Here is a 25,309-nt window from a genome sequence, read left to right as displayed (position 1 = left end):
TCACAATGTTAAGTCTATAGTACACAATATTCAATACCTTCCAATTTTCCAACCAAATTTTAATAACACATAATTGTGTGCTTTGGCATGTGAGGATTACAAAACATGTTATATACGATTTTATCATATAAAATGTCCCTCTCCAGATTTGATTTTTCTTCAAATTATAGCCAACTTTAGACTGCTTTAAAGCAGAAGAAAGTATAGTTTACAGATCATGTATAATTGGTAACAAATGACAACCCACAAGTGGAATGCCATTGGAAACCTTTAACTGAGAGTGATCCATTTATTTCCTGTTCCTTCACATGCCTTGTTTCCTGTAATTGTGTTATTAGAAGCCTAAACAATTAAAAAGTACCCTCATTGGCTGCAGAGGATAAAGTAATTGGTTTCTTCCCAAAGTTTTTGTGTTGAGATATTTCTTGTCTGGAAGCACACAATGGTCCAATATCGCTTACTGCCGATTATGTTTCATTTACTGCAGTGACAGTCCAGAGCTATGTTAATTTCTGTCACTCCTGAGATCTAAAGTTGTTAGCACATTTGAGATCTAGACCCAAGGCTCAACCACTGAAAATTCTACCCTATTCCCTGCTAAGTGCAAGGGAACCTTTGGATATTCTTGACCTTGCTCCCACTGAATCAATTTTTGAAGGCTTTTCCCCCAGTGTTCTGTAGCAATATCCTTGTCCAAGAATCCACTAACAAATGATTTTGACCATTATTTTACCAACATGGGTCCACTACCCATATTCATTGCCTATGGTCACCATTTCTCCTCCAAACCTTAGGTGAATCTGATATATCAATCATGCTTATTGAGGCAGTCTTAGCGTCGAGCAATGAGGCTTTGTTCCAGCTTTGCTACATGTGAAAGCTGTTAAGGTTTTAAATGTTTCTGGATGTATCTAATGAAAGAAGGAATTATTTTCTAAAAATTATAAAATAAATAAAATTCAACAGAAGTAATGAAAGGATATAAATGATTAAACAATCCTCAAATAAAGAAGCTTTGACTTCCATGCCTTCCCTACAGTCCTATAATACTGTAGCGACTCACCGTCCGAGCAAGCGAACCGGCTCAGCGGTCGGGTTGGGCGTCGTTGAAGCGGCGAGGCCTAAGATGGCGGTGGGCCTTTGTCTTCCCCGAGCGACAGGGAGAACCCGCGCGCAGGAAAGGTTTCATGACGTGGCGTATATGTCATTGCCGTTTTGTGTGGGCAGGAACAGGCTCTCTTAAATGGCCTGAGCAAGGCGGGAAAATAAACCAGTTCTGTTCTGAAACTCTACGACTAGTGTCTTGTGTTCGTTCCACGGTAGCAACTGCTACATTGGTGACCCCGATGGTCCAAACGGATTTTGGACCTGCACAATGGACGACAACCCAGTAGCACTCAAGCTGCCCACCTTTTGGACGCTTCGTCCCAGCGTCTGGTTTCACCAGGCCGAAGCACAATTCCACCTTCGGCGGATCACCTCCGACTCCACAAAGTATTACCATGTGGTCAGCTCTCTGGACCAGGAGACAGCCGCCCAGGTTAGTGACTTCATCCAGTCTCCTCCGGAGGGGGATAAGTACCCGGCTTTCAAAGACCTTCTGATTCAGACCTTCGGCCTCTCCCGTCGTGAGCGTGCCACCCGCCTGCTTCATCTCGATGGCCTGGGGGACAGATCCCCATCCACCCTAATGAATGAGATGCTGGCATTGGCCGAGGGACACAAGCCCTGCTTAATGTTCGAACAGGCCTTCCTCGAACAACTACCTGATGACATTCCCCTGCTGTTGGCCGACACTGATTTCAGCAACCCGCGTGAGGTGGCTGCCCGGGCAGACGTCCTGTGGAAGGCCAAACGCGAGCGTGGTTTGTCCGTCGGCCAAATCGCCAGCTACGGCGTCTGGCCACTGACAAAGCCTCCTATTCGTTCGGGACAAGCAGTCCGGGCGACGTTTCCTCGTCGATACTGGAGCAGAGGTCAGTATTTTGCCCCCAACCGCCTGCGACACTCGTAACAGGCAACAAGGTCCGGTACTCAATGCCGCAAATGGCACAACGATACAGACTTTCAGTACCCATACAATTCAGTTACAATTCGGCGGCAGCCGTTTCACCTGGACCTTCACCCTTGCCACCATCGCCCGACCACTCCTAGGAGCCGATTTCCTTCGGGCCCACAACCTGTTGGTCGACCTGCGGGGGAAACGGCTAGTCCACTCCAGAACCTTCCAGACCTACCCCCTGGGAGAAACCAGCCTACCAGCCCCATGCTTGGACTCCATCTTCCTGTCTGGCAACGAGTTTACCAAGCTCCTAGCCGAATTCCCATCAGTTTTGGCACCTCAAGTTTACGAATTCTATGCCCAAACACAGGGTGCAACACCACATCATTACCACAGGGCCACCACTTCATGCCCGAGCACGACGACTACCTCCAGACAAGCTCTGCCTGGCAAAGGAAGAGTTCCGTCGCATGGAGGAGCTTGGGATTGTTCGCAGGTCAGACAGCCCCTGGGCCTCCCCCCTGCACATGGTCCCCAAAGCCACTGGCGGGTGGAGGCCCTGCGGCGACTATCGCAGGCTGAATGACGCCACCACCCCAGACCGCTACCCCATCCCTCACATCCAAGACTTTACAACCAACCTACATGGGGCCCACATCTTCTCCAAGGTGGACCTCGTTCGGGGATACCACCAAATCCCGGTCCATCCGGATGACGTCCCCAAAACTGCGATTATCACCCCATTCGGCCTCTTCGAGTTCCTTCGAATGCCATTCGGCCTTAAGAACGCCATGCAGACGTTCCAGCGGCTGATGGACGTGGTAGGCCGAGACCTGGACTTCGTGTTCATTTACTTAGATGACATACTAATCACCAGCCGTGACCGCCAAGAACACCTTTCCCACCTCCGCCAACTGTATTCCCGTCTCTGTGATTTCGGCCTCATGATCAACTTGGCCAAGTGTCAATTCGGGCTTGACTCTATCGATTTCCTTGGCCACAGAATCATCAGCGACGGAGCAACACCCCTACCTGCCAAGGTGGACACTATCCGCCATTTTGCCCACTCCAACACGGTCAAAGGCCTACAGGAATTCCTGGGGATGGTCAACTTTTACCATCAGTTCATCCCTGCAGCAGCCCGTATCATGCGCCCTCTGTTCTCGCTGATGTCTGGCAAGGGCAAGGACATTGCCTGGAACGACAAGGCTGCGGCTGCCTTTGTTAAGGCCAAGGATGCCCTGGCAAATGCCACGATGCTTGTACACCCTAGGACAGACGTCCCAACTGCCCTCACGGTGGACGCATCCAACACCGCGGTTGGTGGCGTACTGGAACAACTAATTGAAGGCAGTTGGCAACCCTTGGCATTTTTCAGCAGGCACCTTAGACCATCTGAACTGAAATACAGCGCTTTTGATCGGAAACTTCTAGCGCTGTACCTGGTGGTCCGGCATTTCCGGTACTTTTTGGAAGGCAGGCCTTTCACAGCCTTCACTGACGATAAGCCTTTTTCCTTCACCTTCTCCAAAGCCTCTGATCCCTGGTCAGCTCGTCAGCAGAGACATTTGTCCTACATTTCCAAATTCACAACGGATGTCCAACATGTCTCCGGGAAGGACAATGTCATTGCTGACGCACATTCCAGACCAACCATCCACAGCCTGCCCCTGGGTATCGACTACAAGGCCCTGGCTGACGCACAGCAAGCCGACGACAAACTGCCCAGCGACAAAACCGCAATCTCGGGCCTGCAGCTCCAAGATTTCTTAGTTGGTCCTGGTCGGCAGACCCTCCTTTGCGACATCACAACAGGTCAACCCCGCCCTATAATCCTGCAGTCTGGCGGAAACGCGTTTTCGATTCGATACATGGGTTGGCACACCCGTCCAGATCAACTGTCCGGCTGGTCGCCAGCAAGTTCATCTGGCATGGCCTGTGCAAGCAGGTCAGGGAGTGGGCCAGGACTTGTCAGCACTGCCAGACATCGAAAATCCAACGACACACCAAGGTTCCGCCACAGCAGCTCGAGCCTACCCGTAGAAGGTTGAACCACATCCACGTCGACCTCGTAGGCCCTCTGCCGGTTTCAAGAGGGGCCTGGTACCTACTTACCATCGTTGACCGGTTCATAAGGTGGCCAGAGGCAACCCCTCTATCTGACATCACAACTGATTCCTGTGCCCGGGCGCTGCTCACAACTTGGATCTCACGTTTTGGTGTTCCAGCCCACATCACTTCAGACAGAGGCATCCAATTTACCTCCGGCCTCTGGTCTGCATTAGCAAACATGCTGGGGACGCAGCTGCACACCGCCACGGCCTACCACCCTCAATCAAACGGGTTAGTGGAACGTTTCCACCGCCATCTGAAATCAGCCCTGATGGCCTGCCTGCAGGGTCCTAACTGGGTCGATGAACTGCCTTGGGTCCTGCTCGGCATACGCACTGCCCCCAAAGAAGACCTCCATGCTTCGTCAGCTGAACTCGTGTACGGAGCGCCCCTGGTCGTCCCAGGGGATTTCATACCCTCCCTTCGGGACCAAGGGGAACAACCCACGGCAGTCCTGCAAAGACTGCGTGAGAGGCTTGGCAACTTGGCCCCGATTCCCACTTCGCGGCACGGTCAAGCCCCGTCCTGTAAGCCCAAAGAACTACGAGACTGTAGGTTTGTTGTCGTTCGCAGGGGCACACCTCGGGCACCGTTGCAACGATCATATGAGGGGCCGTTCCGAGTCATCAGGAATAATGGGTCCACCTTTATTTTGGACATTGGGGGCAAAGAGCAGGTCTTCACGACGGACTGCCTCAAACTGGCCCATTTAGATCTACAGCAGCCAGTCGAGGTTCCAGCACCGCGATGCAGAGGCCGACCTCCTAAGCAGCGGCTAACACAGCCCATGGACGTTGGGGACCGTATCGCCGGTTCTGGGGGGGGGGGGGTTGTGTAGCAACTCACCGTCCAAGCAAGCAAACCGGCTCGGCAGTCGGGTCGCGTGTCGTTGAAGCGGTGAGGCCCAAGATGGCGGTGGGCCTTTGTCTTCCCCGAGCGACAGGGAGAACCAGTGCGCGGGAAAGGTTTGATGACGTGGCGTATACGTCATTGCCGTTTTGAGTGGGCGGGAACAGGCTCTCTTAAAAGGCCCGCACAAGGTGGGAAAATAAACCAGTTCTGTTCTGAAACTCTACGACTAGTGTCTTGTGTTCGTTCCGTGGTAGCAACCGCTACAATACTAATTTAACTAGAATGCTAGGAAGTCTCAGAAAGATCCTGATCTATTCTGGGCACAACAAATTGATACAATCCTGAAGCAGGCAAGCCAGCAGCTCTACTTCATGAGGAGATTCGGTTCGTCACCCAAATACTCCTACGACTTTCTATAGATGTATGGTGGAGAGCATTCTGACTGTTTGCATCACAGCCTGTTATGGAGACTCCAATGCACAGGATTGCAAGTGGCTGCAGAGGGCTGTAGTCTCAACCAGCTCCATCATGGGCACAAACCTCCCTACCCTCGAGGAGATTTTCAAGAGGTGGTGCCTCAAGTTGGCAGCATCCATCACTAAGGTTCCCCACCATCCGGAACATGCCCTCTTCTCGTCATTACCATCAAGGAGGAGGTACAGGAGCCTGAAGACCCACACTCAATGATTCAGGAACAGCTTCTTCCCCTCTGCCATCAGATTTCTGAATGGTGCATGAACACATGAACCATTGTTATTCCTTTTTTATTTGCAGGAGTTACTTGTTTTTGTAATTTGTAGTAATTTTATGTTTTTGCACTATACTGCTGCCGTAAAACAACAGATTTCATGTCATATAAATCAAGTGATAATAAATTTCATTCTGATTCTGATTGTGCTGTTGGTCCTCTGATTTTATCACCTGTCCTTTTACACCTCTCATCTTCCTTTATAGCCCCCATCCCTGCGACAACTCCAATCCATTGTTCATTCCCCTATCTCCAAGTTCCTGTCCCTTCTCTTGCTCTCAGCTCTCCACAAGCTGATAAGTAAAACATCTGCTGACTGCAAGAAAATTCCAAATGCCTCTAAGGTCCTGGTGGTCATAGGTCAATACGTTTATGGATGATTGCTTCTGCATTTCTTTCAGCTCAAAACCTGTTTTAAAAGTTCATTTGAAAGCCCCTTTGTTTCCTCATGGCATGCTGGGATATTAAACTTGCTCAATTCTTCTGTGCAAAGGCCACAAAAGCACTTTTACAGTACACCTACACATGTGCCACTAGCCAAGCAATAGATCTGATAAATGGACAGGGATGAATTCTGTATTTTCAGGAACATTTTCAAAGACAATGTTTGTCTGCAATGAGAACTCAAAATTATCCCGCAATAAAGGGTTTGGGCAGCTGTACTGTAAAAGTGGTTTTGTGGCCTTTGCACTGAAGAATTGACCAAGTTTCATATCCCAGCTATGCCTGTTCTTTGCTCCTCCGGCTTGGAAATCATCTGTGCTGTCTTCTGGTTCATCTGGGGATCCAAGATGGATTGGGTCTGATGGGTCGCTATGCACAAGTCCCTGGATAATGGGGGCAAAAGTGTCCCCAATGTTGCCTTCATCCTGATGACCACCTTCGTCTGAGGCTGCATCAGGCTGTGCGTGGAACCAAAGTACGTAGGCACCAAGTGTCACTAGGTGCCGAGGTTCTACCTGTCCCCGGTACTGCAAAGGATGGGCCTGGTCCCATTGCCGTGCAACGTCCCAGTCAGCTGGACGTTGCCGCACTACCTGTCCTTTGTGGAAACATTCTTCCAGACCAACACCTTTGACCACAAGTCCAGCAGGCAGTGGTCAGCACGGAACATCCTGCAGTCACTGCAGGAGAAAGACTTGATGGATACTGTGGGGTGGTTCCCTGAGCAGACTGTCCAGACCATTTGGCAGAATGCCTCATCGCCAGAACTCACCAACAAGCACCATGACCTTGCTTGGCTGGCGGTGAGAGGGGCCCTCCCAGTAAGATCCTTTCTGCATGGTTGGAACATCACTCCCAGCGTGTGTTGCCCCCGGGAGGACTGCACTGGGGACGAGATGGTCGGCCACCTCTTTGCAGGCTGTGGGTTTGCGAGGAGGGTGTGGCGAAAGATGCAGGGGTCCTTGTCATGGTTCATCCCCAGCAGCTGCGTAACAGAGGATTCTCTGATCTACGGGCTGTTCCCAGGGATGCACACGGAGATGGTCATCAACTGTGGCTGGAAGGTCATCAACTCGGTGAAAGACGCCCTTTGGTCTGCCTGAAACTTGTTGATCTCCCAGCACTGGGAGATGTCCGTAGGGGAATGCTGCCGACTGGCACATTCCAGGCTACAGGAGTACGTGCTGAGGGACTCACAGAAGCTGGGTGCAGCCAACACAAGGGCTCGGTGGGGAAGGACGACAGTTTAGGGTTCTTCTGCCACTGGAGAGGGAGGGGCGGGATCAGGCGAGGAAGCCCCTTAAATATTGTAAATATGGGATTGGGGTAGCACCCCAGGGAGCCACACAAGTGGCATCGGTGCTGTGGTTTTTTATAAAAATTAACACTAATGATTGGTCCATCCACAAATGTGAAGGTTTGCACTGTTTTATTATTGTATATAGTTTGTCTTTTATGATGAATAAAGCTTATTTTGGAATAATAAAAAGAAAGTTACTGTGTCTCCTCTTAGGGAACAATACAGGGTAGGTGACAGAAGTGTATGTAGGAGAACACTTTGGATCTAGTGATCATAATTCCATTAATTTCAAGATAATTATGGAGAAGGATAGGACTGGTCCTCAGGTTGAGATTCTGAATTGGAGTAAGGCCAATTTTGATGGCATCAGAAGGGATCTGGCAGGTGTGGATTGGGCCAGGCTGTTTTTCGGCAAAGAGATGCTTGGTAAGTGGGAGGTTTTCAGAAGTGAAATATTGAGAGTACAGGATCTGTATGTTCCTGATAGAATAAAAGACAAAGTTAACATGTTCAGGTAACCTTGGTTATCGAGGGATATTGAGGCCCTGGTAAAGAAGAAGAAGGCGGCGCATATCAGGTGTAGGCAGTTAAATTCAAATGAGGTGCTTGAGGAGTATAAGAAAGAGAGAAATCAGGAGGGCAAAAAGAGGACATGAGGTTGCTCTGGCAGACAAGGTGAAAAAGAATCCCATGGGTTTCTATTGCTATAGTAAGAGCAAAAGGGTAGCAAGGGACAAAATTGGTCCCCTAGAATTTCTGCGTGCTCATCTATGCATGGAGCCAAGAGAGATGGGGTGATCTTAAACTAATTTTTTGCATCTGTATTTACTCTGGAGACAGACACAGAGACTATAGAACTGAGGCAAAAGAGTAGTGAGGTCTTGGACCATATCCGGATTACAGAAGAGGAGGTGCTGGCTGTCTTGAGGTGAATTAAAGTTGATAAATCCCTAGGGCCTGACAAGGTGTCCCCTCGGACCTTGTGGGAGGCTAGTGCAGAAATTGCAGGAGCCTTGACAGTGATATTTAAAACATCCTTAGCCATGGGTGAGGTGCCGGAGGATTGTAGGATAGCTAATGTTGTTCTGTTGTTCAAGAAAGACTTTAAGAACAAGCCAGGAAATTATAGGCCAGTGAGCCTGACATCACTCATGGGTAATTTATTGGAAGGCATTCTAAGGGACAGGATATATAAGTATTTGGATAGACAGGGCCTGATTAGGGATCGTCACATGGCTTTGTGCGCGGTAGATCATGTCTAACCAATCTTATAGAGTTTTCCGAGGAGGTTACCAAGAAGGTCGATGAGGAAAGGTGGTGGACATTGTCTACATGGACTTTAACAAGGCCTTTGACAAAGTCCTTCATGGGATGCTGGTCCAGAAGGTTAAGTCACTTGGCATTCAGGATGAAGTAGCCAATTGGATTAAAAATTGGCTTTGTGGGAGAAGTCAGAGAGTGGTAGTAGATGGTTGTCTGTCTGACTGGAGGCCTCTGTCTAGTGGTAAGCCGCAGGGATTGGTACTAGATCTGGTGTTATTTATCATATGTATTAATGATTTAGATGATAATGTGGTAAACTAGATCAGCAAATTTGCAGATGACACAAAGACTGGGGGCAAAGTGAACTGCGAGGAAGATTATCAAAGCTTGCAGTGTGATCTTGACCAGCTGACAAAATGGGCTGGAAAATGGCAGATGGAATTTAATGCAGACAAGTGTGAGGTTTTGCATTTTGGGAAGACAAACCAGGATAGGACTTACACAGTGAATGGTAGGGCTCTGAGGTGTGCAGTAGAACAAAGAGACCTGGGAATATGGATCCATAGTTCCTTGAAGGTGGCATCACAAGTAGATAGAGTCATGAAGAGAGTTTTTGGCACTTTGGCCTTCATAAATCATGGCATTAAGTACACAAATTGGGATGTTATGTTGAAGTTTTACAAGATGCTGGTGAGGCCGAATTTGGAGTATTGTGTGCAGTTCTGGTCACCTACCTGCAGGAAAGAAATCAGAAGCTTGAAAGAGTGCAGAGAAAATTTACAGAATGTTGCCAGGACTTGAGGACCTGAGTTATAGGGATGGGTTGAATAGGTTAGGACTTTATTCCCTGGAGGGCAGGAGAATGAGGGGAGATCTTATAGGGGTATATAAAATTATGGGGGGTATAGATAGGGTGAATGCATGCATGTTTTTCCCCTAAGGTTGGGTGAGACTAGGACTAGGTTTAGGGTGAAAGGTGAAATATTTAAGGGGAATCTGAGAGGAAACTTCTTTACTCAGAGGGAAGTGTTAGTGTGGAACGAGCTGCCAGTGGAAGTGGTAGATGCGGGTTCAATTGTAACATTTAAGAGAGGTTTGGATGGGAACATGGATGGGAGGGGTTTGGAGGGATGTGGTCCGGGTGCAGGTAGATAGGACTAGGCAGAAGATCAAGTTGGCATGGGCTGGATGGGCCAGAGGGCCTGTTTCTGTGCTGTAATACTCTATGACTCTATGACTCTAAATCTAACTGTCTGAACCCCATAGCCAAGGCATACAAATCCTTCAAAATGTATTCCAAATATTAACTGGGATTACCTTAGTATTAACGCTCACATGAGGCAGTGTCCAGGAGAGCTTTTTAATGCAGTATGCAGATCAAACAATGAGGGAAGGAGCATTATCTTGGGAATGTGGATGGTCAAGTGGAGGGAGTGTCAATGGCGGTTCATTTTGGAGATAGTGGCCATAATGCCATGTGTTTTAAAGCAGTAATGGAAAGGATATGGATGGACCAGCAATAAAGGTCTTAAATTGTGGGAGGAGCTGGCAGAGGTAGCTTGGGAGCATCTAGTTGCAGGTAAGTCTACATCTGCACTTTGGGAAGGAATCAGCAATTTGGCAAGGGCACTGTTGTGGGTGCTGTCCAAGTGCTGTGCCAGGACCTGGGGGGCTGCTTGGATGGTGGGTGGCAGATGCTGTGCTGAGTGTCCCCTGTGGCAGTTCAAGGCCAGGCCAGACTGGATGGTGTTGGCTGCTCCAGGGTCAGGACCCTAGCTCAGAAGATCTGAGATTCACACTGTCCACAGGCTATGTGTCCAATATTGATGCACATTGCTGGTACTGGGCAACTCAGACCACTGCCTTCCAGAAGTCTGCCTGTGAGATCTCTGTATCCGCAGTAAGGTGTGGGCTCGTATCCAGAACCAATTTCTCACTGCATGGGACTGTGTTCTGTGACCCAGGATGCACCATCTGGGGGTTTATAGCTGTGTCCACGTCTCCAGCCCATGGCTGCATCAGGGGTGATTTCTTACCATCCAGCCTGTCTCCACTCATTGTCTGAGGCTTCATCCTTAGTGCTGTGGTTTTATTATAGGTTTGGGCCCCTATTTCCCAAGTTCTTTACAGGGTCTGCATTGGTCTGCATCCATTGTGTGAAGATGCAAAGGCTGGACAACAAATAATCTGCTGGAGGAACTCAGCGGATCAAACAGTATCTGTGGGGGGAAATGGAATTGTTGATGTTTTGGGTCAAAATCCTGCACCAGGACTGAGAGTGGAGAGGGGAGATGGCCAGTATAAGGAGGAGGGGGAATGTTGATACAGGAGCCTGAGGTGATTGGTGAAAGATGATGGGTGGATTCACCAGGTATGGGAGGGGATGGGAGAGGGGTGGATGGTAGATGGCAGGTGGATGATAGGTGGAGGCAGACAAGGAGAAAAAATGATGAGAGGCAGATGGAGCAAGGCGAGGGGAGAGGACGTGAAGGCTGGAGACAACTGTTGAAGGGAGGGAGGTAAGCAGGAACACGAGGGGCTGCCAGTGCTGAAACCGATAAGTAAAAGAGGTGATAATGACAACCATTGCACAGGGAGAGCTGAATGGCAGATGAAAAGAGAACTAGTTAGGGGAGCTGCGAGAAGTCCTTTGAGTCAACTATGTGTGTAGTGGGTGGATGGAACCAGGAGAAGGGAAGAAGATGTGTGATGAGGGAGCAGTAAGAAAGGAGACAAAAATGGGACAACCAGAGGAGGATCGGAAAGAGATGGGTGGGGAGGGGGAGGGGAAGAGGGATAAATCCACCAGACGGGAGGGTTAACTAAAATTGGAAAAGTCAGTGTACATGCCATTGGGTTGTAGACTACCCAGGTGGAATATGAGGTGTTGTTCCTCTAGTTTGCGTCGCTCCTCCCCCTGGCAGTGGTGAAGGCTGAGGATGGACAGGTCAGTGTGGGAATCGGAAGGGGAATTAAAATGGTATGCAGCTGGGAATTCCAAATGGCCATTGCGGACAGAGTATAGGTGCTCTGCAAAATGGTTGTCCAGTCTATGTTTGGTCTCACCAATGTAGAGGAGGCCACATTGGGAGCACCGAATGCAGTAGGCAAGATTGGAGGAGGTGCACATGAATTTTTGCCTCAGCTGGAAGAGCTAATTAGGTCCCTGGATGGTGGTGAGGGAGGAGGTGTAAGGAAAAGTGTTACACCTCCTGCGATTGCAGAAGAAAGCGCCAGGGGTCAGGGAGGGGTGGGTGGGGAGGGATGAGTGGACCAGGGGGTCACAAAGAGAGTGGTCCCTGTGGAAGGTGGAAAGGGGTAGGGAGGAGAGGATGTGGCTAGTAGTGGAATCTCGTTGCAGCTGGCCAAAATGACCAAATGCTGGATGCGGAGGCTCATTGGGTGAGAAGTGAGGACTCGGGGAAATCTATCTCTGTTCTGTCTGGAAGGAGGTGAGTTGAGACCAGAAGTACAAAAGGCAGAGGAGATACGAGAGTGGGCTCCATCAAACACAGCAGAAGGAAAGCCACGTTTCCTGAAAAGGGAGAACGTTTCAGATGTCCTGGAATGGAAGGCCTCATCTTGAGAGGTGATGTGGCGGAGACAGAGAAACTGGGAGAAAGGGATGGCATCCTTGCAAGAGACAAGGTGGAGGACGTGTAGTCTAAGTAGTAGTGGGAGTCAGTAGGTTTGTAGTAAGTATCAGTGGATAGTCTGTCTCCTGAGATGGAGACATAGAGATCTAGAAAAGGGAGAGAAGTGTCAGAAATGGTCCAGGTGAATTTGAGAGCAGGATGGAAGTTGGTAGCGAATTGATGAGTTCCGCACGGGTGTAGGAGGCAGCACCGATGCAGTTGTCGATGTAACAGGAACTGGGGAGTGGTACCCGAGAAGGGACTGTTCCATGTAGCCACCAAAAAGACAGGCATAGCTAGGGCCCATGTGGGTGCCCATGGCTACACCTTTGATTTGTAGGAAGTGAGAGGGGTCAAAAGAGAAATTGCTCAAGGTAAGAATAAGTTCAGCCAGGCAGATGAGAGTGTTGGTGGAGGAAAACTGGTTGGAATTTTGTTGTAGAATGAAGCAGAGGTCTTTAAGACCTGCCTGATGGAGGATGGAGGTGTGTGAACACTGGACATCCATAGTGAAGATGAGGCAATGGGGGGGGTGGGGGGTGGGTGGCAGGGAATCAGAAGTTGTCCAAATGGTGGAGGGCATGCAAGGTGTCCAGGATGTAGGTAGGAAGTGACTGGACAAGGGGAGACTGGATGGAGTCGAGGTATGAGGAGACAAGTTCAGTGGAGCAAAGCAGGCAGAAACAATGGGCCTACCAGGCCAGTCCTGTTTGTGGATCTTGGACAAGCAATAGAAGTGGGAAGTGTGGTGTTGGGGCATTATCAGGTTGGAGGATGTGAAGGGGAGATCTCCTGATGTAATGAGATCTGTGATAGTGTGGGAGATGGTGGCCTGGTGTTCGTTGTTGTGGTCATGGTCCAGGGATAGGTATGAGGAGGTATCCAACAGCTGTCATCTGGCCTCTGCATGGTAGATGTCAGTCTGCCCAACCACAATGCTACCGTTCTTGTCTGCGGGTTTGCCGACTAGGTTGCAATTGGTGCGAAGTGAACGGAGGGCTGCGCGTTCAGAGGGGGTGAGGTTCAGACAAGCGGAGAAGTCGAGGCGGTTAATGCCACAGCGGCATTTGGAAATGAAAAGGTCAAGAGAGGGTGAAAGGCCCAAATGGGGTGTCCAAGAGGAAGGGGAGTGTTGGAGATGTGAGAAGGGGTCATAATTGTAGTGTGAGGACTCCTTGTTGAGAAAAACGAGGCAAGGAAGCAGAGGTGATGAAAGGAGAGCTTGACAACAGGCAAGTGCAGGGATACAAAGGCAAGGCCTCTGCTGAGGACAGACTGCTCTGCATCAGAAAGGAGGAGGTCAGGGGGAACAGTGAGGGGAGGAGGGAAGCTCTGGGGAAAGGGGAGAGGAGGAAAGGGGACATGTAGTGAGGGGACTGGGATATGAAGTGGGGGGGCTGTGGTGGAATAGGGGTGGGGGAAGGAGGAGAAAGACCCAGCGGAGCGTTGGGAACTTGGGTTCGGGTGGGAGAGCGAGGTTGTACCGACGGAGTTTTGAAGGTTAGACAAGTCTATTTCCTGAAGGCACTGAGTTGCCATTGTACATATCTGTGTCCTTTTGTGGATTTTGTTTACAGGCCACAGATGGTTAGATTTGTGTTCTTGCATTAGTCTGTCATTTAATGATAAACACATGTGTGCTTGCGTGGATATGGTTTAGTTATATAGCTCTTCGCTGTTAATGTGAAGCATCATACTGTAGTAGTATAGATCTCCTTAAAATTCAGAGTCTGCAGTTCTTTCTATGGTCTAAGGGTACAGCAAATTCCAGTTTTCTCACAGAAACCAGGAACAGTATTCCCTGGAATACAGAAGATTTTGTGATGATTTGCCTATGGCCAAACTGATAGTTTCCTGAAGAAAATCTCAAAATTTTAAACCTTACAGAGTGAATAAGAGGTGATAGTATCTATAAGTTTAAAAAGTGTGTGCTTGTGAAAAACATCCCAGTCAAGGAACTGTTTTCATACAAAACGCTGGAGGAACTCAGTGGGTCAGGCAGCATCTATGGAGGGAAATGGACAGTTGACATTTTGAATTGAGACCCTTCATCTGGAATCAAGATGATCATGCTCTTTACCAGCATAACCACTAAAAATGATGTCTGCTGCACCGGTCTGTGAATCTCCTAGCACTGGCATTGGTGAGAGACCTCTGCTGCTGGTGATCCAGAGTGCATGGGGACTTTTCACAACAGCTGGCCTGATGAATAGTGGAAGGCTGCAGCCTGAGCATCACCAGTCATGAAGCTTGTAAATCTGGATATTTCAATTCGCATGCGTGCACATTGAAACACGAAAGTCTGAGAGAAGCCTGAGATTAGATTCTGGGTGGCACAGTGGTGCAGCGAGTGGCACTGCTGCCTCACAGCTCCAGCAACACAGGTTCAATCCTGACCTCAGATGCTGTCTGTGTGAAGATTTCACTTTCTCTCTGTGACTATGTGGGTTTCCTCCTGCTGCTCCTGTTTCCTCCTACATCTCAAAAGCACGTGGATTAGCGGGTTAATTGGCCTCTGTTAATTTTCCCCTAATGTGTAGCTAAGTGATAGAGTCCAGGGGGGTGGGGGGAAGTTATGGGGAATGTGGGGAGAATAAAACAGGATTAGTAAGGATTATTGTAAATGGGTACTTGATGATTGGCATCAGGTCGGTCAGCTGAACAGCCTGTTTGTGTGCTGTATGATTCTAATTTGGACATCTGCTTCACAATTGTTGAAAGCTGAAGAAAGCGAAGAGCCTGGTAGAGTCATAGTCATAGACTCATGGAGTCACACAGCACAGAAACAAACCCCTTAGCCCACTAATATCCATGCCAACAATCTATACTAATCCCAATTATCAGCACTTCTATGCCTGACCCAGATCCTTTTTATATATCTGCCTCCAATATCTTCTCAGGCAGTGCATTCTAAATAACAACGACTCTCTGTTAAAAAAAATTCCTTCAGATCCCTTCTACCCCTCTTACTCCTCACCTTAAACCTTTGCTCTCTGGCTTTAGACAGCTCCATTACAGGAAAAAGCTTCTGCCTATCTACCCTATATCTGCCCCTTGTAATTTTGTATACCTCTATCAGGTCCCCCTCAGCCTCTTCTGCTCCAAGGAAAACAAGACCAGTCTAAGCAATTTCTCCTCATAGCTGAAACATTCCATCCCAGGCAAAATTCTGGTAAACTTCCTCTGCACCCTCTTCAGAGCATTCACATCCTTCCTATACTGTGCTGACCAGGAATACATGCAATACTCCAGCTTTTATAAAGTTGTGCCATGACCTCCATGCTCTTATATTCTGTGCCCTGACTAATGAATGCCAGCATCTCATATGCTTTCTTGATTGCTTTACCTACCTATGCTGCCATCTTTGGGGGTCTATTGATTTATACACCAAGATCCCTCTGTTACTCAATATTCTCTCAGACCCTATAATGTAACGTGTATGTTCACCCCTTATTGATCCTTCCATAGTGCATTACCTCTCATTTATCAGGATTAAATTTCATCTGCTTTTGCTCTGCCCAATTTACTAGCTGATCAATATCTTCTGCAAGCTAAAACTATCCTCTTCACTATCACCAACACTACCAAGATCAGTGTTAGTGGCCCATTTACTAATCGTATTTCCTACATTCATATGCAAATTATTTACCCATATGACAAAAAGAAAGGGTCTGAGCTCTGTATCTGGTCCTCAGCTACGCACAGATGGACACACCATTCTTTGGTATTGGGACTGACCTATGATTATGGATGTGCTCTTGTGCCTGAATTAGAACACAAAACATAGAACAGCACAAGCAGGAGCAGGCCCTTCCGACCACAATGTGCGCCAAACTAATTAAGCTAATGACGCCTAACTAAACTAATTCCTTCTGCTTACACATGGTCCATATCCCTCCATTGTCTGCATATTCATGTGCCTATCTAAGAACCTCTTAAAGGCCTCTATCGTATCTGCCTCCACCAGCACCCGGGCAGAATTATTTTACTTTAATGTTTTTAATTACTTGTTTATATTTTAAGGTGTTTCAATTAAATTTATCTCTTTTTATTTTGCTGTTTGTATCTATTTGAATTGTTTTAAATGCCCCTGGTTATGAGCGAAAGTTAAAAACAGTTCAGAAATGTGACAGCAGTGAGCAGTCAAAAGCCATCAGAGGCGGGGCTTCAGGATGCTCGCTCTTCGGAGCCCACCGTATCCTTGAATGTGGAGAGTCAGCTCCTCCTGTACTGGAGGAAGTGTGATGGGACCAAGGGCGGCGAGTCCGTGCAGTATGCCGCATCAACCCATTATTTCTTCTAAATAGGTAGTAAAATAAAGTTGTTCTACAGGAACCCATTGTGTAAAATTAATATTTGTTTTTAATCAATAAAAGATGAAACGCCATTCACTTGTTTTAATGTTTCAAAGATCCTCCTCCTGATAACTGTGGAATCAAGTGTAGTATGGACATATGAGTGATTTCATAATCAGCAAAGGTACGCTCATCTTCCAAAATCGCATTACGAAACACTAGGCGAAAGTCATCTGATCCACCACCTGGCGAGGAAACGCAAAATATCACAAATGCAACCTCATCTTAAATACCATCATCAACAAGTCTTCCAATGTTAATATTAAATATTCTTAGATCCAGAATTACCTCACACTTCTACGTAAAGCCTTTCAAACCTAATGCATTTTCTGTGGTTCGCGCTGCTACCCGTCCAAAAGATTCACAACATATAGGGGAACGATTTTTACATTATCAGCTAAGAAAGCAGATCACATAGCCTCTTTTTCATCCCATTAATCTGAGAGCAAGTCATATGATATTGTTACGGACTCAGTGAAAGTCCCTTTAAGATAGAGAGTGTGTGTGTATGTGTGTGTGGGGCGTGCTTACGTCAATAGAAGATAAAGGACGTAATGATGTTGTTGAAGAAGTCAGAAGAAGAAGAAGAAGGAGAGAGAGAGAGAAGGGAGAGAGACACCAGCCTGCTTGTTTTCTCTATCAATGGATGAGAAACAATAACTGTGTTTGCCATAGAAATCCATGTATGGAAGTTGGAAGTAATCCGGTGGAGTTCACTTTGATGCTGACCTGTAGAAGGAAACAGGTATTTATGTGTGGACGACCACGATTCAGATGCTTTTCGGGGTGAGGAAGTCACTACCGAGTAAACACTGAAGTGTCGTTTGGGGTTCCATCGTGGAACATTTGGATTTCGTATGTACTCTCTCTCTGTTTCTCTACATCTACGTCTTATCTTCAGACAACGGTGGTTGTTGAAGAAGCCCTTGCTCATGTTTCACCTTATGGCTTGCGGAACTGAACTTTAAGAACCATTCCGGAACTGGGAGTTTTGGACTTTGCCACACACACACACACGACGAGTTTAGTTTTGGGGTTAACGTTCGAGGTTTAACATTTTTGTATTCTAACATACTAACATTTTTACTTTTATTTTACGTATTATCATAAGTAGTGATTAATAAAATAGTTTTTAACACTGAATCATGCTCAGTGTGTTTCTTTGTTGCTGGTTCGTGACAAAATTGGGGGCTCATCCGGGATAGTTCCCAAGGTTAACGAGATTCGTCCGGGATACAATCCAAAGATTAACGAGTGTCGTCTGGGATTGTTCCCCAGATTGACAAGATTTGTTCGGGATTCATCCAAAGATTTTTGAGGGAGGTCTGATAAATTCTTTTTAATTGGCTTGTGTGTGTGGAAACCAGCAGCAAATGGATATTAAGGCATTTTTGGAGTCACCAACCCTACAGGGATTGGAGATGGCGAAAAAGGATGATTTGATAAAGATTGCTACAAAGCTAAACCTTACAGAAGTAAAGCAGTCTATGAGAAAAGCAGTTATTCATAGAATGATAGTTGACTATTATTTGGAGAAGGAAGTGTTTGAGTTGAGTGAGGTAGTTGAGTTTCCTGAGAGTAAACCAGTGATTTCTGATGTGACTTTTCAACCAGTGAGTTGGAGATCTGGAGGAGGAAGAATTAGAACAGTTAGAAGAGTTTTTCTGGGGGTGAGTCAGAGAGACCTGTTAGACAGGTGCAGATAGCAAAGATGGAGTTAGAACAAACACGACTGAAGGTGGAGTTGGGCAAAAGAGATTAGAGGCTGAACGAGAGCAAACCCAGTTGAAGTTAGAGGCCGAACAAAAGATAACTCAGATGAAGTTAGAGGCTGATCTAGCAATGAAGCAGATGGAATTGAGGAGGATGGAGCTGGATAACGAGGAGGAAAAAGAGGCAGCATGAGTTACAAATGAAGCGTAGGAGTTTGGAATCTGATTCTGATGATGGTTTTTGCAGCCAGCAGGGAGGTTCGATTAGTCCCTCCTTTTGAGGAAGATCAGGTTGATCAGTATTTCCAACATTTTGAAAAGGTTGCTGTGAGTTCAAACTGGCCAAGGAAAGGATGGGCTCTTATGGTACAGAGTGTGATTAAAGGTAAAGCTCAAAAAGCTTATTCTGCTTTGTCTGCTGAGGACGCAGCTGATTATACCAAGGTAAAACAAGCTATATTGAAGGCCTATGAATTGGTACCTGAAGCTTATAGACAAAAATTCAGAGACTTGAGGAAATCTGCAGATCAGACTTATATGGAATTTGCCAATGGAAAGAGAATATGTTTTGAACGATGGTACATGGCTAAAAATGTAGATGGGGATTTTGATAAATTGAAAGAATTGATACTGGTGGAGGACTTTAAAAGATGTGTTCCAGCTGAATTAACAACATATTTAAATGAAAAGGCAGTGGAAACTTTACAAGAAACTGCTAGGTTGGCAGATGATTATGCTTTAACCCATAAATCCAAATGGGGACAACCTAAAACCTTTCAAAAGAGTTACAAGGACAATCCAGGTAAACCGGAGATTAAATTGGGAGGTAATCAAAAAGGAAAAGATGAAAAGAAGCCAGGGCTGGAGAAACCTGTTGAGCGTACTTGTTATTACTGTAAGAAACCTGCCATGTGATATCTAATTGTGCCCTTTTGAAGAAAAGGAAGGAAGCTGTGCCCAATGCTTGCTTTCAGGCAATGAAAAAATCAAAAAGGTTAGGAGATGCTGTTAAAGATCAGTCCTTGCAAGAGGTAAAAGCGGAAAAATTGGAGTGGGGTGAGAAAGGAATTCCGTTCTTATGTATCAGAGGGTTTTGTTTCACTGAATGATGAGTCACCCCAAGTGCCAGTGAAAATTCTTAGAGAATACTGGGGCTAGTCAATCTCTCTTGCTGGACAGTGTTTTAAATTTTGGGGAAGAAAGTGACACTGGTGAGGTAAATCTAGTGCGAGGCGTTACAGATGACACCATGTTCTGTCCCTTTACACAGGGTGATTTTAAAGTCAAAGTTCGTAGAAGGACCAGTCGAGATAGTGATACAGACCTAGGTTGCCAGTGGAAGGAGTTTCTTTGTTATTGGGAAATGACCTTGCAGATGGAGAAATTGTTCCTGTGGTACGGTTAACAACCAAACCAAGGATTGATGAGTCTGAGAATGATCCAGATGTTTACCCATCATGTGCAGTGACTCGAGCTAGAGCTAAAGAATTAGCCAAGACCGACAGTCCGATGCAGTCGATGTGGTTTCCTTGTGACAGTCTTAAACAGGAAGAAAATTATGATGCTTTATCTGAGACTTTTCTGTCTTCACTGGAGGATCAACATCCTTATAGTGAGGCCTGAATTTAAAGATTTGTCTTTGTCGAGGAAGGATTTTATGGTGGAACAGACAAAGGACCCTGAGTTGACAGAATTGAAAGAAAAAGCTCTCTCATGTGAGGAGATTGAAAAAGTGCCAATTGGATACTATGTCAAAAATGGACTGTTAATGAGGAAATGGAGACCTCCTCATGTCCCTGTTAATGAGGAATGGGAAGTTATTCATCAGGTTGTTGTTCCAAAAAGTTTATAGGAATGAATTTTAAACCTGGCCCATAGTATGCCTTTGGGTGGTCATTTTGGTGTGAATAAAACTGTAGGGAAGATCTTGAAACAATTCTATTGGCCTGGTTTGAGAAAAGATGTGGTGATGTTTTGTCGAACCTGCCACACATGTCAGATGGTAGGTAAACCAAATCAAAAAACCCCCTGTGGCTCCGTTGAAACCAATTCCTGCTTTTGGGGAGCCCTTTTCGAAGGTGATTGTGGACTGTGTTGGCCCCTCACCAAAGTCTAAGACTGGAAATCAGTATTTGTTAACCATCATGTGTGCCACTTCTAGATTTCCAGAGGCAATACCCCTTAGAAATATTAAGGCCAAGACGGTGTCAAAGGCTCTTTTAAAATTTTTTACCTTGTTTGGTTTGCCAAAAGAAATCCAATCTGATCAAGGTAGTAATTTTATGTCAAATTTTTTTCAACAATAGTCTATGAGCTGGGAGCAAAGCAGATTGTATCATCTGCATATCACCCAGAATCTCAAGGAGCTCTGGAGAGATTTCATTCTACTCTCAAAAATATGCTGAAGACGTATTGCTTTGAAACACAAAGGATTGGGATGAAGGTATTCATTTACTTTTGTTTGCCGTTAGAGAATCAATCCAAGAGTCAATAGGATTTAGTCCGTTTGAGCTTGTATTTGGACATAGGGTGAGAGGACCTTTGGAATTGTTAAAAGAGCAATGGGTTAATGAGAAGTGCACTGAGTCTGTTGGACTATGTCCAACAATTTAAAACTCGGTTGGAGAGAGTCTGCCAGCTAGCAAGAGAGAATTTGAAAACCAGCCAGATAAGAATGAAGACATATTTTGATAGACGTGCTCGGCCTAGGACATTTGCAGTGGGGCAAAAGGTGTTGGTATTTTTCCCTAGCCAAAATAATCCTTGCAATCTCTTTTTCTGGACCCTATGTTATTGAATCTCGAGTGACTGATTAACATATATAATCAAAACACCAGATAGACGCAAGAAAACACAACTCTGTCATGTAAACATGCTAAAACCTTATTATGAGAGGGATTCAGTTGTGGCCTTGGTGGATGATGTAAAGTTGTTTCTAGAATGCCTGATGTTGATGTTGAGGAAGGCCAATTTAGACCAAATATTGTTCCATCAAAACTAAAAAACCAAAATATCATGGAGAACCTTGAACGAAGTTGGACCATTTACAAGTTTCACAAAAACAACAGATGAGAGAATTAATTTCAAAATTTAAAAATCTGTTCCCAGATGTTCCAAACAGAACATCGATAATTACCCATGATGTTGATGTTGGGGATGCAAAACCAATCAACAACACCCATATCGAATGAATGTGGAAAAAAGTAACTTGTTGATCAGGAAATAAAATACATGTTGGAAAATGATATTATTAGACATTCTACTTCAAATTGGAGTTCGCCCTGTGTTATTGTACCTAAACCTGATGGAACTGTTAGATTTTGCACAGATTACAGGAAAGTGAATGCTTGTAACAAAGTCAGATGCTTACCCTATTCCTAGGGTGGATGATTGCATAGATAGAGTGGGAAAGGCAAAATTTCTTACAAAGATTGACCTATTAAAAGGGTACTGGTGTGTTCCATTAACAGATAGAGGAAGGGAGATTTCAGCCTTTGTAACCCCTTCTGGATTGTATGAATACAATGTTTTGCCATTTGGAATGAAAAATGCTCCGGCAACATTTCAAAGAATGATTAATTCAGTGATTCATGGGTTAAAACATACAGATGCCTACATTGACGACTTAGTGACTGGGAATGACACATGGGAAGATCACATCTCTGCGTTAGAAAGGTTGTTTGAAAGACTTTCCAAGGCTAACCTTACAGTTAACTTGGCTAAAAGTGAATTTGGCCATGCCACTGTGACGTATCTTGGTTATGTTGTAGGTCAAGGCAAGCAAGCTCCTGTTCAGGCAAAAGTTCCAAGCAATATCTGAGTTCCCTATTCCCACAGGTACGAGGACTGTTAGAAGATTTTTGGGAATGGTTGGATATTACCGAAAATTTTGTAAAAATTTTGCTGATATTGCTCTTCCCCTAACTAATCTTCTGAAGAAGGGAGTAAAGTTTGTTTGGACAGATTCTTGTCAAGAAGCATTTGAGAAGCTGAAAGCCATTTTATGCTACCATCCTGTGCTCAAAACACCTGACCTTGAAAAGCCATTTTCATTAGCAGTAGATGCCAGTGATGAAGCTGCAGTACCTGTGTTGTTGCAGAAGGGTGACCTTGATGATATTGACCATCCTGTAGCTTACTTTTCAAAGAAATTTAATGAGCATCAAAAGAATTATTCCACCATAGAGAAAGAATTACTGTCGCTTGTTTTAGCCTTGCAACATTTCAGTGTATATGTTTGCACCGCTCAGAAACCATTGACTGTGTATACAGATCATAACCCATTGGTGTTTCTGAGCCGAGTCAAAAACAAGAACAGAAGGCTGTTAACTGGAGTTTAATTTTGCAAGAGTTTGATCTCATGATAACTCACATTAAAGGCAAAGATAATGTGATTGCTGATTGTCTTTCCCGATGTTAAATGGGAAACATGTATCTGTACTAATATGATAGTCTGTAGTTGTGTAGCATGATAATTATTAACATTACTAACTGTATGCGCGGTTAAAATTTTCTTGGGAATATTTTTTTTTTAGGTGGGAGGTGTTACGGACTCAGTGAAAGTCCCTTAAGATAGAGAGGTGTGTGTGTATGTGTGTGTGGGGCGTGCAAACGTCAATAGAAGATAAAGGACGTAATGATGTTGTTGAAGAAGTCAGAAGAAGAAGAAGAAGGAGAGAGAGAGAGAAGGGAGAGAGACACCAGCCTGCTTGTTTTCTCTATCAATGGATGAGAAACAATAACTGTGTTTGCCATAGAAATCCATGTATGGAAGTTGGAAGTAATCCGGTGGAGTTCACTTTGATGCTGACCTGTAGAAGGAAACAGGTATTTATGTGTGGGACGACCACGATTCAGATGCTTTTCGGGGTGAGGAAGTCACTACTGAGTAAACACTGAAGTGTCGTTTGGGTTCCATCGTGGAACATTTGGATTTCGTATGTACTCTCTCTCTGTTTCTCTACATCTACGTCTTATCTTCAGACAACGGTGGTTGTTGAAGAAGCCCTTGCTCATGTTTCACCTTATGGCTTGCGGAACTGAACTTTAAGAACCATTCCGGAACTGGGAGTTTTGGACTTTGCCACACACACACACGACAAGTTTAGTTTTGGGGTTAACGTTCGAGGTTTAACATTTTTGAATTCTAACATACTAACATTTTTACTTTTATTTTACGTATTATCATAAGTAGTGATTAATAAAATAGTTTTTAACACTGAATCATGCTCAGTGTGTTTCTTTGTTGCTGGTTCGTGACAAAATATTACCCAGGTACCTGGTAGATAACCAATATTCTCAAGAATTTTCTTCCTAATCTCTTGGATCTTTGTGGCTTTGAACTCCGTTTCCGAGTTTGAGGAATAAATTTGTCTTTGTTTCCCTGTCAAATCAATCACAAATACTCGGTAGATTCCCGCCATTATGCTGGGGTCTGGAATGTCGCTGTAGTTCCTGAAGTCTGTTAAAAACGAACTGGTTCTAATTTCACTTTCAGTTTCAGACAGTTTTAGTCAAACAGCAGCACTGTATAATGTCTGTGGCACCTGCAAACAACTTCTTTCAAATGCTCCACCCAGATTATTTCAATAGTGAAAAACTAGATTGGTATTCCACAATGCAGTGACTGTAGGCACTGTAGCGCTGCTGCTTTCTTGGGTAAGAGCTACCAACAAAGCAGCCGTGGCGAAGACAATGCATCAAGGTCATTCACATTGGGCACTCAGTTCCTAAAAGTAACCTCATACAATAAACATTATCCCTTTTATAAAGGAAATAAACGTACAAACTATATACTACTTACATATAATAAATGTATGCATTAAATATTTATATGCCTACATATACTTATTGCCTCAACCAATTACAGATTCAATTGACCTTCCAGTCTTCTTAACTACTGGAATCCTCTCAACTGCAAAAGTGCCTTAGTCATCTTTGAAATGTTCACACCAGGTGCCCTTAATTCTGATGGATCCCCTCCTCCTGTGGACTGTGTCACATACTTGGTTTCGAATTCCTTGTGTTTCTTGACCGATATCCTGTACAGCAATGGCTGCATCAGAGAACCAACCCTGTAACTTAAATCCATGTTCCTCCTGCACATCTTCTTGCCTACTTGGCCATCATCTCCTTAGGCATCATGTACATGTACTAATTGATCAATGTGAACCTTTTCACGCTTGTTGCCCACCTTCCCTCTATTCCCTAACTCCCAGAACTTCCACAATCTCCTCATGGATCCATTTTGACAATCCTCCGTGTCCTGGTGGTTAGAGTATTCTCAAGGTGTCCCTCATTGGAAACTGAATTTCCCAACCTTTTGACGTGCCGCCCTTCTGGTTTCCCTTCCTTTCCTTTAACTGTCTTTTCAAGTTCGGCAGCACCAATCATGTCCACAACTAACGACCTAACAGTATGGGCCTCTACATAGAAACAAAGCTGGCTGACGACTTGTGATCTGGGTAGACCCCTCGTCCGGTTACTACCACTTCATTCTTTCCTTTATCAGGTGGACAATTCATTCAGCTCACCCTTGGTAAGGAGATGCTAATCTGTGTCCAATTCCATTAAACCAAAGGGATGTGATAAATGTTGTCAACCTGAACAGTGGAGTTTTATGGGAAACTAATTCCTGAGGGAGGTCATGAGTTACAAAAAAACTGACCTCAAAGCTTCAATAGTCCATATGTTAGAGTTGTACAATGCTGTTTGTTATTGGTATGTTCAGGATAACCTTGTACTTGTAGTTTTATCTACCTTGAGGACCACTTCCAATTGGGCTCCCCTTCACAATGTTGAACTTTCATCAATACTCCATTTTGGTACATTGCAGATACTCCTTGACCTGAGGCTTAAGAAGTCTCAGCCAACTATAAATGGACTT

At 45.5% G+C, this 25,309-nt stretch overlaps 1 protein-coding gene across 1 annotated transcript; it reads right to left on the bottom strand.

Moving 5' to 3' along the window:
• Positions 1-16,753: 16,753 nt before the first annotated feature.
• Positions 16,754-23,862, bottom strand: LOC127571849 (uncharacterized). Its single transcript, XM_052018595.1, has 2 exons — positions 23,702-23,862; positions 16,754-16,896 (listed from the first exon to the last, which is right to left on the bottom strand). The coding sequence occupies exons 1-2, from the start codon at positions 23,844-23,846 to the stop codon at positions 16,754-16,756; spliced, it is 288 nt and encodes a 95-aa protein (XP_051874555.1). The 5' UTR covers positions 23,847-23,862.
• Between the last annotated feature and the right edge of the window lie 1,447 nt (positions 23,863-25,309).

Source organism: Pristis pectinata, chromosome 6, assembly GCF_009764475.1.
Source record: "Pristis pectinata isolate sPriPec2 chromosome 6, sPriPec2.1.pri, whole genome shotgun sequence".
Lineage (NCBI taxonomy): Eukaryota > Metazoa > Chordata > Chondrichthyes > Rhinopristiformes > Pristidae > Pristis > Pristis pectinata.
The sequence above is the reverse complement of the archived record's forward strand: the minus strand, read 5'-3'. Positions and strand labels throughout refer to the sequence as shown.

Excerpts from the sequence above, each read along its gene's own strand:
- LOC127571849 (XM_052018595.1), bottom strand. The coding sequence starts at position 23,846 with ATGGCGGGAATCTACCGAGTATTTGTGATTGATTTGACAGGGAAACAA. Across the intron at positions 16,897-23,701 it reads GAATATTGGTTATCTACCAG|GTGGTGGATCAGATGACTTT; the intron begins GTACCTGGGTAA and ends TTTCCTCGCCAG.